The sequence below is a fragment of the Trachemys scripta genome, chromosome 19 (genome assembly GCF_013100865.1).
Source record: "Trachemys scripta elegans isolate TJP31775 chromosome 19, CAS_Tse_1.0, whole genome shotgun sequence".
NCBI classification, from domain to species: Eukaryota; Metazoa; Chordata; order Testudines; family Emydidae; genus Trachemys; species Trachemys scripta.
Genome location: NC_048316.1, coordinates 6,647,173 through 6,659,695, shown reverse-complemented (window position 1 = coordinate 6,659,695; position 12,523 = coordinate 6,647,173). Strand labels below are relative to the sequence as shown.

General features: G+C 50.1%; 1 protein-coding gene across 6 annotated transcripts in view; it reads left to right on the top strand.

Moving 5' to 3' along the window:
* MIB2 (mindbomb E3 ubiquitin protein ligase 2) overlaps positions 1–11,642 on the top strand; it is a 105,225-nt gene extending 93,583 nt beyond the window's left edge. For 5 of the 6 annotated variants that reach the window (XM_034753113.1, XM_034753109.1, XM_034753110.1 and 2 more), the window contains 5 exons: positions 706–936; positions 5,475–5,653; positions 7,398–7,582; positions 8,350–8,415; positions 10,508–11,642. In XM_034753113.1, the coding sequence (XP_034609004.1) occupies positions 706–936; positions 5,475–5,653; positions 7,398–7,582; positions 8,350–8,415; positions 10,508–10,749 (903 nt within the window). In that variant the 3' untranslated portion in view covers positions 10,750–11,642. The other variant, XM_034753112.1, reaches the window with a different exon arrangement.
* The last annotated feature ends 881 nt before the right edge of the window (positions 11,643–12,523 follow it).

Sequence of the window (12,523 nt, the reverse complement as noted above, 5' to 3'; positions counted from 1 at the left end):
TTCCCCCACCTCTACAAGGGTGGGTACCTCTGCCTCATAGGGATTCAGTGACTTTATGAATCAATATTTGTTGCCACAGAGATCCCTAGGGGGCACTGTGTAATGCAAAGTATTAGGGTGATTTTATTATGTCTGGTGTAGTCACCACTGCTAACCCAGTTTCAATTTAAAGTGCATTCTGATTCCTCACCAGCACTGTTGAGCCTTCTAACAGGAGAGGCTAGCTGAGTGTTTGCTGCATCCTGTCTCCTGGCATTAGAGAGATTTTCCTATTACTCCCTCAGCAGTCTGGGTGCTTGAGGGAAACTGAAGCAAAAGACAAAAGGAATCAGTCTTGCTTTATAGAGTTCAGGAGCTGGTCCGTGACTGTCTGGACTTGTTCCAGGCCTTCAGTTTGCAGGTGTCAAGTAATTTACTAGCTGTCACCTCCAGATCATTACCAGCCAGGAGGAGAGTCCCATGCACTTGTTCCCTTGCAATAACCACTGCATCACCTGACTGTCGAGGCTTTCTGCACCTTGGGGCCAGGATGAAGAGTAGGATCCGTTTGCTGCCCCTTTTTGGGTCCCCCCCCATACTGCACTTGCATGGGGATGGAATTGATAATCCAGGTCTTCTCCCTGTGCCATGCAACTAGTGTTCAACAGGGGCGTTCCTGGGACTCTGCCGCTATTTCTCCACTGAGTTCTTTTTCTCCCGTTTAAGGGTCGCTGTGATGTCAACCTCAGGAACAGCCGGAACCAGACTCCCCTGCACCTGGCAGTCACCCAGGGGCACATGGACTTGGTGCAGCTGCTGGTACGCGAAGGCAGCGATGTCAACTCAGAGGACGAGGATGGAGACACGGCCATGCACATTGTCTTGGAACGGCAGCAGCTGATGTCAATCATGGCGGAGGAACAGGAAGGGGGCGAGGGACTGTCCCTCTTTTCCAAGGTGAGAGAGAGAGGGAACAGCGCTGCTCCAGAGGAGTGCCTTGCGGCATCGGAAGGTCATGGACAGTCAGTTAGGGTGGGCGGCAGTCTCCTGAGGGAAATGGTGGAGTCCTTTAAAACTAGACTACTAAGAACTTGGGAATGTGTTTGTAGGGAATGACCCAGCCTTGATCAAGGGGAGAAGAGCTGGATGGGACCAAAGGGTTCTTTCTCCATCTCTGAGTCCTATGATACTTGGCTCTCATAGAGCTGCATCCGTATCACACACTCTCCATTTTACAGATGGGGCAGAGAGAGGGGAAGTGGCTCGGCCCCCGTAACAGAGCCAGGAGTCCTGGCCTTAGTTCATAGACCGTGCCGCACTGATTCACTTTTCCTGTTGGATGGTACTGAGAATATAACGCCCACATGGTGTGACAGTAGCTGGGTAGGGAACAAGACACCATGTGCATGTGGCCTATATCGTATTCAAGCCAAAGGGGTAGTTTTCATCTCTGTCACCTTAGCTCCATCCAGGGGCATGAGAGAGAGTATATCACACTCCATGTTGAAAATCCTGGCCCCGTTGAAGTCAATGGCAACACACTCATTACTGTCAATGGAGCCAGAATCGCCCCCTGTCTCCTCCAATCATTGATTTCACTCCGTTTGGGGCAAAAGGTGTGAGAGGCAGTGGAATTTGAGCAGAGGAGTGTGGCTGTTTCGCATCTTTCTCTCCTCTCCCCTTCCCTTCCCCTCGGTGAGAAGGAGCTGGAGACTGAAGTAATTGCTTCCCAGCATTCCACCTCTTACTATAGATCTTGTAGGCGCATGCTCTGAAGGCCTGGAGGCTTCCCTCTTACAATTCCTGCTTGCAAAACCAACACACGCTAGGAAGGGGGAACGTTGCGGGGCACCACCAACCAGACCTCAGGAACTATTGTCCTGCAAGGCGACAAGTGCAGTGCAAAAACTGCTTTTCAGCATGCCTGCTATCTCTCTGGGCCATACTTGTCCCTGGCGTCACATGGCTGACTTCAGTTGTAATTGCTCCAGGGCTGAATTTAATGCGTGATCTGAACTCAGGAAAACTCGATCCTTAGGCCTCAAATAGAGAGGACGGGGCATATCAGCCATTGGAAGCTTAGCCCAGCTCTCCTGCAAAGGTTTTGGCATAAAATTAGCCCTTCAAACTGCTCCATCACCTGTTTACGTACATCTGCACTTGTGTGCCAATTTACAGCAGAAGCTGCGTGCGCAATCTGGGTGAGATGAGAATTATTCTAGTGCAAAGGTAATTTGACAAATTAAAAATCTGACATCAAGTTCAAATGTAATTTAAAATGATTAGAAAACCAACAAATCTGCATAATGCAGTTCTGCACACTGCGCCAGACTGCCTGTTTCTCCCCTCCCCCATCCTACCCAGATCTGCTCTGAAAATTCCACCTCTTCCGTTCATTTGCTTGCTGAATCCCATGGCACCAGCTTTGATTGCAAGAACTGATGACTCCAGTGGTAGGGTTACCATACGTCCGTTTTTTCCTGGACATGTCCAGCTTTTTGGTAATTAAACCCCCGTCCGGGGGGAATTGCCAAAAAGCCGAACATGTCTGGGGAAAAAAACCAGCCGGGCACTTCCCCTCCCGGGCTCCAGCTGCTCTGCTCCGGCGGCCCAAGGTCCGGGGCTGCCCGAAGCCTGAGCGCTACCAGCTTTACGGTTTGCCGGGCAGCCCCCAGACCCTGTGCCCCCAGCTGGGCGCTTCTCCTCCCGGGCTCCAGCTGTGCTGCGGAAGCGCCGGCCAGGGGCGCAGAGTCTGGAGGCTGCCTGGCAAACCGTGAAGTCGGTAGCGCTCGGGCAGCCCTTTTCGCGTGGCTGGGAGGGAGGAGGGGGAGTTAGGGTGGGGACTTTGGGGAATGGATGGAGTTGGGGCAGGAAAGGGGCATGGCCAGGGCCCATGGAGTGTCCTCTCTTTTTATTTTTTAAATATGGTAACCCTATCCAGTGGGTGGTACAGAATGCACAAATATGTCCTCCCAGCAGGGCAGAGGCTGATTGCTGATGTGGTAATCAGAGCCCAGTGCCAGCTTCCCCGCTGTTCGCTAGACGCAGACAGTCTGTCAGTCATTCCTCACTCTTTATTCTACCAGTCTGGGAACATGAGCGAAGGGGGCAAGTTTCTAGTAACTCACTGAGGTCTTTTTACAGGGGCTGACTAGCTTTTGGGACTGCCACGCTGCAGGCCCTAGTAGCTAATACTGCCGGCAGAGATTTTTCAAAGCTGGTTTTGGATGATCGGATTGTGTCCTCAGATTCCTCTGGGGGCTTTGACAGTCTCAGCCTAAATGTACAACTCCTTCCACTCGAATTTTATAGGGCCTGATGTAAAGCCCTGGAAAGGAAATGGGAGTTTTTCCATTGACTTCCCCGGGCTCTGGATTAGGCCTATAAACACTCCTTTTTAAAGCCGGCTATTACTTTTTCCCCCCGCCCCTCCGTTCTGCAGGGATCTGCCACTATACAGCCTTGTCAAATAACATCCTCTTCATTTGCAGAATAGGTACACTCCCAGAAGCCCAGGCCAGCCTCCCATATGCACCGCCCCACAGTTTAGTCTCCGTGACCCGGTCAATCCTGGCCTCTGTGCTGTGACTGGCAAGTAGGGTGCAAATAGCTGTGGTGGTTTCTGTGGTGTGGACGCCTTTCTGCTGAGGCCTGGGCTGAGACCCCTACACTCGTTTCAGGTGGGACAGTGGATGGCGTTACAGCTGCTAACTGGAGGCGGGAGCGTGCTGAGATTCAGATAGTCCATTCTGTTCTGCAGCATGCATATGATCTAATGGGCCAGCCAGTGGATATTCCCCTGGGATGCAATGTTGCATCCAATAATCTAAGAAGGCTGGGACCTTCCCTGTCCCCCTCCCCCTAAATAGCTGCCACTTGGGACTCCATCCACTAACTAGTCATCCCTGAAGCTTTAATGTAGTGTCCTTAATGTACCTTGTAATGGAAATGTGTTTGCGGTGCCTCTGTGCAATGTAGCTTCGTCACCTGTCTCGGATCCCAGGAGGCCTGCGACTGAGAGCTTGGCCAGCAAAGCAGCGGGTAGGAGGGGGAAATCCTGCTTGCCTGCGCTGTGACTAGCTCTGCCAAGAGCTTTCAACCCAAAACACAAAGGGAATTGGTGACAGAACAAGGGTCAGAGGGATGGGATACAGCACAGATTTCCTGTGTTATCAGGCTGCTCTGAGAAGTCTCCAGGCCAAGCCCCCAGGGAATCCCCAGAGCTGAATTACAGTTCCAGATTTTAAGCCTGTCGGTATAGCAGATCAGACTTGCATCATTGGACTTATCTGCAGCAAACCTTCAAGCTCAACAAGCTGATAGATAGCCTGCCAGCCTAATCTGGTGCCACTCAGACATGCTCTGAATTTAGCACTCCAACTTCAGCACAACGTAGAAAGGCAAAGCAAAGTTGGGTCGTGCTGGCAGAGTTGTAAAATAGAGTGGCTGTCGGGGGTGTGTGTGAAATTGGCACTTCATGTTTCATTTCTTAAAAAAACAGCCAGCATCTTCACAAATCTAACAAACGGAGCCTTCTCTGCATCTGCTATTATCCCCATTTCACAGGTGGGGAAAGTGAGGCCTAGTGGGGGAAGGGGTTTTCCCAAGATGAAAAGTGACTTGGTAGCAGAGTCAGGAATACAACCCCGGTGTCCTGAGTCTCAGTCCCAGGCCTTAACCACAACACTGTCCTCCCTATACTTTACCCTCATCTTGACATGGATGGATTTAACAAGGCTGCTTCCTTCCCTTACCCTCATGTCTCATTAGAGTAGTGCAGAGCTTAGGTGCCTTGCTGTGTGTCAGTTTTTATAAGCTATTGCCAAACTAATGAGCCATCTGTTGTGGTTTTCTCCCTGTAATGCGCATACTCTCCGCCTCCTCCTTTACTGTGATGGAAATTGCAAATACCAACAGTTAGACCCTGCTCTTCAGCCTGGCACTAAATGAGTCACTAGTTTTATGTCTGAAAAATTGTACATGTAAGTTGTTGACAGGGTAAGTATGAGAGAATGGAAGGCCTTGTGGTTAACCCACTGGACTGGGACTAAGGAGATCAGGGTTCAGTTCCCAGACTTCTTGTGTGACCTTGGTTGAGTCACTTAATCTCTCTATGCCTCAGGACCTGACCTGTAACGTGAGGATGATAATCCTTCCCTTCTTGCACCTTCTGTCTGTCTCATCTATGTAGATCACTCTTTCTGGATCAGGGACTCTCTCTTACTACGAGAATGTGCAGCACCTGGCACAATGGGGCCCGATCTTGGCTGATGCCTCTAGGCAATTCTGTCACCAATTTTTACTGTAGTAAAAATAAGCATGCGACTTAGATGTCTAAGTATCTGATTGTGTTCACAAATAAGGGGTGCAAAATTACATCTGCAGCTCTTTGCACCTGCAAATTGCAAGCACGAGAAGTGAGGCTGGTTTTCTGGGGTCTGACCCATAGCCAGGTTTCTGAGTGCCTTAACAGAGACTTTCTCCCCCTCTCTTAGCTCCAGGCTTCAGGCTTCCTTGGAAATGTAGAGCTGAATGTTGGTGCTGCGATTGCGTGTTTCCTAGCACAGGAAGGAGCAGATATTAATTATGCCAACCACAGGGGAAAGTCTCCCCTGGATCTCATTGCAGATGGAAGGATAGTCCAGATCATCAAGAACTTCTCCCAGAAATTCAGGTAGGCTACACGGTGGGACCACTTCCTAACCCCAAACCTGTAGGTGCTAGCCATGCCAGACCTTCTTAGTCTGCTCTGCAGGGTGTGGGCACCTTCAGCTGCCATTGACTTCTGTGGGAACTGATCTTATGTGAATGCCTTGCAGAATCGGTGTCTTCTGGAAGAGCTGGCTGGTGGTCTCCCTCAGGACCTGTCAGCCCTTGCTATCTCTCTGATGCCAGTCTGGGGCCTAGCCTATGCTTAAAAGTTTTGCTGGTATAGCTATGTCACGTCCCTAACCCATGTACCTGTGCTGCCAAAAGCCCTAGTGTAGACACATTTATGCTGGCAAAAAAAAACTTTTGTTGGTGGAGTTGGTTTCATTTGGGGAACTGGTATAAGCTTAGACCAGCAAAAGAACTCGGGTACCATGTATACGAGGTCTGAGACTCTCCTGTTTGGACACTGTTGGCAATGTATTTCTGGCTTCTTGCTGGGTTCCAGGATGTCCCCTGCAGCTCGCAGAGGAGGAGGAGGATGTAGCAGACTAGTGATACTTGGATAAACTCAGCAGCCTGACTTTGAATAAAGAGACAACTGCATTTTAGCCGCCCAGCCTCTTACTGCAGGATGGGGTGTCATTTGGCCCTGTAACAGGGCCTGTGCAAGGCTTACATGGGCTCTCTGCACAGAGGTGAATTTCACCCTATTGGTCTCTGAACATTGAATCATTGGAGCTGACCTCTATCTTGCAGTGCAGTTCTGGGTTTTGTTTCACTCTTAATCTACTCATTGCAGGATCCAAGCGAAATACAGAAGACAATGAATCCTAAATGCCATGTAAAGGGTGGGTTCTGGAAGCCCCTGTAGCTGGACAATGTCCATCTTTAAATTGATAAATGAAACAGATGAGCAAATCTGTCTGATACCCCCATAGGGAGAACAGCATCAAAAATGGCTTGGCCTTTGGTTCCAGTTCTGCAAAACTCAGGCAGCTGCTCCAGAATGATGGCGAGGCAGATTTAATTAAGGGCAGGCTTCATCTATACCAAAACCAGCCTGTCTGTTTTTTTTCTTTGCCGACACAGAGCGGAGGTGGGCTGTATTGGTGATACTTGCCTCAAGATCTTCCCCAAAGCTCAAGGGTGTCTTGATCTAGGCTCCACAAAGTTGCGATGAGACACCGGACAAGAATCCAAAGCTATCGGGGGGTCTGGGCAGTTTGACTATGGAGTTGAATCCAAACTTCCCCAAAGTTACAGGGAATGTTTGTGGATTCAGGAGTCACGCCATTGAGGTCAGGATCTGGTTCAGAATCCAGACTCTCTGGGGTTCAGATGTAGGCAATGTGGTCAGGCCTGTCCCATGTGCTTACGAGAGCAGTGTAATCAAAGGGCTGCCTGTTCTAAACATCCCAGCTCGCTGACTTTGCACTGCTGATGGCTGTACTGGCAGGAGCCCACTGTTCTCACCCATAAGAAGTGTTACGCCCTGCACAGATACCTTCCACTTGCTCTCTCTCCCCTCACCCTCCTGCATTTGGGCTAGATCCTCAGCTGGCGTAAACAAAGGGAGCTCTGTCGAAGTCAATGGAGCTTCATAGACTTGTGCTGGCTGTGGATTTGGCCCGTTGTCTGGCTCTGAAGCATTTGCCCATACTCGTCCCTGCCATGATCAGGCCATTGGGGAGAGCTGCTGAGCGGCCTTGTGTGTGCGGGATGTTGCTCCAGCCAGCGAGGACACTAATTCTGTGTGGTGGTTGCAGGGATGAGCAGATTTCTTCAGACAGCTCTGTGGTGACCTGCAGCCTGCGCAGAGTGCACACCACCCCCAACACAATGACCAACCTCAGCGTGGCCAGCATGGCAGCCCCTTCCGAGTGCCTGGTCTGTTCTGAGCTGGCTTTGCTCATTCACTTCATCCCGTGTCAGCACAGCATCGTGTGTGAAGGTAGGTCGCTCCCGTTGGTTCCTTTGCCGCTGCTCACTCCACCTCCCCATTCCGCTTGTCTGGGGAGCATCTTGGGACGGGACTGTTGGGTTCTCACCAGAGCAACCCCAGGACTATTCCTGCAATGGCCTTTTAGATGCGACACCCTAGGGCCTGGCCATGGAAGCTCCCGCTGTCCTGCTGGATTGGGTCCCGAGGCAGCTGCACTGGATGGTTTAGAAGGAAGTGGCAGACGGTCCAGTTCCAGCCAGCAATGTTTTCTCCAACAAAACCACTTCCAAGGGATTCCCCCACCCCCACCCCGCTGGCTTTTGTCTTCTGTTTCCCTTTGAATTCTATTAACAGATCAGCAAGTGTGTTATCTCAGCTGGGTCCCTCCGTCTGGCTGCAGAGTTTGGTTAGGAACAAGTGTGAGCGCCCCATCCTTTCCTGTCAGAATACAGGACCATTTTGCAGTTGTTATGCAGGGATTTGAGTCCAGGGGGGGGTGGGGTTTATAATGGCCATTGTGGTAATGCAGCTGCTGAAGAGTTGGGCTGTTGCATTGAAGCTCCAGGGAAGGGGCAGCTGAAGCGACAGGACCAGCCTGTAGTTCAGGGAGAAGCCGGCATTCTCCGCTCCATGCAGACAAAGACCGTCTCTTACAGTCCAGTTGATTCTTGGATCGTTTAAAAATGTGATGCCCTCGTGTGTCCTCTTTGCTTTTGGGCTCATTCAAGCACCACTGGGTTTAGCTGAAATCTCTCTTCTTCTCCCGCCCCCGGTAGAATGCTCCAGGAGGATGAAGAAGTGCATCAAATGTCAAGTGACCATAACCAAAAAACTCAAACAAGGTAGGTTTGCTCATGTTGTCCACCGCTTTGAATAGAAAAGGCCCCTCTGAATGTTTGTTTAGGCTACAGCCGACAGATGGCTGCTTGATCTCGGTGAAATTAGCTTAAGGAGGGCATTCTCAGCCTGTCTTGCAGTGCTCTCACAGTGATCACCCCACAGCTAGTCTCAGCGGAGATGCCACTGGAATCCTCTTTCCTCTTTAGAGGCAGCTGTTACAGGCCCAGCAGTGTGTGCGCCCTCGCTGGCAGGGCAGTGTGTGTTTGCCTTGCCACTGCCTGTGCTGTGAATCGATAGCAGACGTCTGTCTCCAGGTCCGTCCGTCCAGCCCCTTGCACCAGCAGTGACTTCACAGTGAAAATTTGTGATCAAGGAAAGCTTGTAACATGCAAGAGCCTAGCTTTGCCCTTGTGCTTTAAAGGCATTTTAACCTAAGTCACCTTATGGGAGTAAGTGGGGTTGGGATTAGTCCCAGGGCAGTTAGGTTTGACGGTTTTGATGGAATTCCTCTCCTACCTTAGCCTGGATCTCTGCAGTTTTATACAGGGAGTGTCTTCCATTCCCATAGTTCAATCTCCCACACAGGGAATACTGTAATGAAGGCCGCATGCTGGTGCTATGCCATGGGGCAGCAGGCTCCTGCTAGCCATGGAGTTCACCCATGTTGCCTGCTGCAGCGCTGACAAACAGGACACTTGGGAGTGGGTGTATCTGCACCCCTCTGGCAGAGGTAACTGAGGACAAACGCGCTGCTGCTGACTTGGGTGGCACTAGGCTGTGATCTTGCAAATGGGCCTAATGCCAACTGGCTGCCTTGACGGAAGTATAGAGGAGCCAAGAATTTGCCACATGATCTAGACGTACACTGCTGGCCAGGACAGAAATCCTCCCTAGGAGCATCCGTAGGCAGGAGTGCCCTGTTATTGCAGTATTCTTCAGCCATCTAGAATGCAGGAAAATATAATGGCTCCGCCCCCCGAGTTGGAATCTCTGCGAAGATTCCAGTCCATTGCAGCAAAGAGATTGATGGAAGCAGTCAGGCTTTTGAGCATATCAGCAGGAAGTCAGCCGGCTTGGGCCACACCATCCTCACCATTTATCCCTAACTTCATCCCAGAATTCCTTACAAACTTAAAAGGAATGGTGTCCCTGGCCTCTGTTTGTCAGAGGGTAGAGATGGATGGCAGGAGAGAGATCACTTGATCATTACCTGTTAAGTTCACTCCCCCTGGGGCACCTGGCATTGGCCACTGTCGGTAGACAGGATACTGGACTGGATGGACCTTTGGTCTGACCCAGTATGGCCGTTCTTATGTAAACTTAATTGATGTGGTCACTTCACCTACCACTGGAATGCAGCCACCTCTGAGGTGAATCAGGGCATCTGTTTAAAAGCACACAGCAACATGACCTAGTTGTTTAGGAACAGAATGTGAATAGTATTGTCTAGCTGAAACCAGGTGGAATTTATTTATCCTAACTGGAATTTGGGCAGTACATGCAGCTCTTTCATCTCATCTGAATTAGAACCGAGTGTCTCTACAAGTTCTCCTTACTTGCAAAGTTCAACAGAGGAGGATTAAATTACCCTCTTGAATTCTATGGCTTGTGTTGTGCAGGAGATCATAATGCTCTCTACCAACTTTCACAGCTCTGAACCTATAGCCTGAAAAGCTAGAGCTGAGCGCTGAAGCAGTACTGCAGACAGGAATTTAAACTCAGTAAGGCGCCAGCATGCAGCGCTATAACACATCGCAGACCAGTTACTGAGGAGCAGTGCGCAGTTCTTTGCTAGCACTGAACTTTTCTCTACTTCCAGGCAGTGGTGGCAGCTTCTGGAATGATGAGGGAGGATGCACATCTCAGAGAATACGAGATATATGCCCCTTGAGGCCGCTGCCCCTTCGCAGCTCAGCAACAAACCAAAGGAGAGAGCAGCGCTGGCCACCCTTTCACAAAATACTGATCTCTTACTGCTCCAACTGTCTAGACAGAGCTAATTAATGCTCCCAGGGAGAGGGAGTGCATTGGAAGGTGCGTGCAGAGGAAATAGGCAGAGTCCCCAGCCACTAACTTGCTTCCTGTTCCCCACAGACAGCACAGAGGTGGAATGCAGCCCCAGCACCGAGCCCACGGACCAGCGGAAGCTGATGGAGGAGCTGCAGAGCCGCTACCGCCAGATGGAGGAGCGTATCACCTGCCCTATCTGCATCGACAACCAAATCAAACTGGTCTTCCAGTGCGGACATGGCTCCTGCCTTGAGTGCAGCGAGGCCCTGACTGTCTGCCCCATCTGCAGGCAGGCTATCCGGGACAGGATTCAGATCTTCGTCTGAGGATGTGCGCTCTCCCCTCCCCTTCGCTCCCCCTCCTACCTTCCTCCCTCCCTCCCTTTGTGTGTTCATTTAGTTGAGACTCATGGCCCATCCCCTGTGTTTGTCTGACTCTGAAGCCATCCTGAAAGGGGGAAAGTGAATCACAAGAGTCACTCGTGGGGGAAACGCTCTCCCCATAATGACAGCGAGACGCCAAGCTTGTGGGGAAACGGCCCTCCCGCCCTGTGTTCCTTTCCCAGCATGGATGGCGCCAGGCGGAATGCTGACAGGACGTCCTCGTTCTTTGTGCTGACGACAGGAGGGACTATGAAACCAGCGCCGGGACAGAGTGCTTTCATGTGCAGACATTTCAAAAGACATCCTGCTCCTGTCTAGTTCCTTGCAGCGTCTGATTCGCAGCCTTACACAGCTCTGGCAGGACAGGCTGCGGCACAGTCCTTCTCATTACCCAGCAGGCTGTGGCAAAGCAATACTCTCGCACTTTACACAAGGAGGTATCCAGTGGGATCGGGCACGGCCCTTGGCTCTCCCGCAGGCTTGTCGGTTGTGGGGGACTCTCGTTAGACAATGTGCTCTCAGAACCCAGCCTTTTGGGCGTGACGAGGTACTTGGATTTGGGCAGCGGGGAGGAGTCTGGAACTGACGTGTTCCCAGAGAGAGACAGAGCGTGTGCCTTAGAGATAAAGTAGTGAACATTTACTGAAGAAAATACTGTTGCAGCACGTATTTTTGACCTCTAAGTGACACTCTTCTGCCAGCAATCTACCTTTTTTTTGCAGCCATAATTCCAGAGACTCTTGAGCTTTTTACCCATAATGCCAAAGGCAGGTGTCAAATATTCCAACCGAAATGTAAAAAAAAATAAAATAAAATACGACTAATAAGGTGGAGGAGAGGAAATCCATTTTTTTCTTTGTTTGGCAGAAAAATTGATTAAACTAGGACATTTATATTTCATTGAACGTGAATAGGAATAGTGTAAATCCTGGGTTCAACTTGATTCCAACTGGCTCATGTTTCCCAACCAGTTGATTTGGGAAAAAGCACCATGCAGTGAATTCACCCGTACCTGTGACGGTTCTAGTGGTGGCACCCCGAGGTGCTCCCCGGGGTGGGTTGTATGTAGCTTTGTTCTACGCAGTTGTGCTGCAGACCAGTATAATCTTTTCTTGCACCTAGCAAGCCGTGTATAAAATCAACGCAGGGTTTCTTTCTTAAATTTGTTCATTAGCAAAGAGGTGGCAAAGGATTCAAATTAGTTTTGAATCCTTGTGTGTGTATAGTGGTTACAGGAACATGTATGGCCTAGTAGTATAACTCCATAGTGTCCCAGGAAATTCACAGTCCCCACTTGCTACGGATAATATCTCAGAATGCTTTCTCAGTTGAGTTTATTACAATGTCTGTGATTTTTTTCCAGGCAAAGGTACAATCTTGGGTCACATTTAACCCCCAAAATGTAGATTATTTGTTAAAATAAGATTTAACAAAACTAAGACATAGGTTTCAAGAATTATTTTATTCCCAGGAAAACAGGTATTCTAATAAACAAACACTCCCCCTTCCTGTTTGCTGTATCGTTCTAAGTGAAAACAACGATGAATGGCCATCTTCTACTACCCTTTCTCATAGGAAGTGGTACCAGAGACCACCAGTGCCTGCCGATAATGTGAGGGCAGCTGGCTTCAGCAGTGTAACTGAGCATGCTCAGTCCACATGAGCATGCTCAGAACAAGTCAAGCAGGAAATAAGGGCCGGGCACATGGCCCCCATG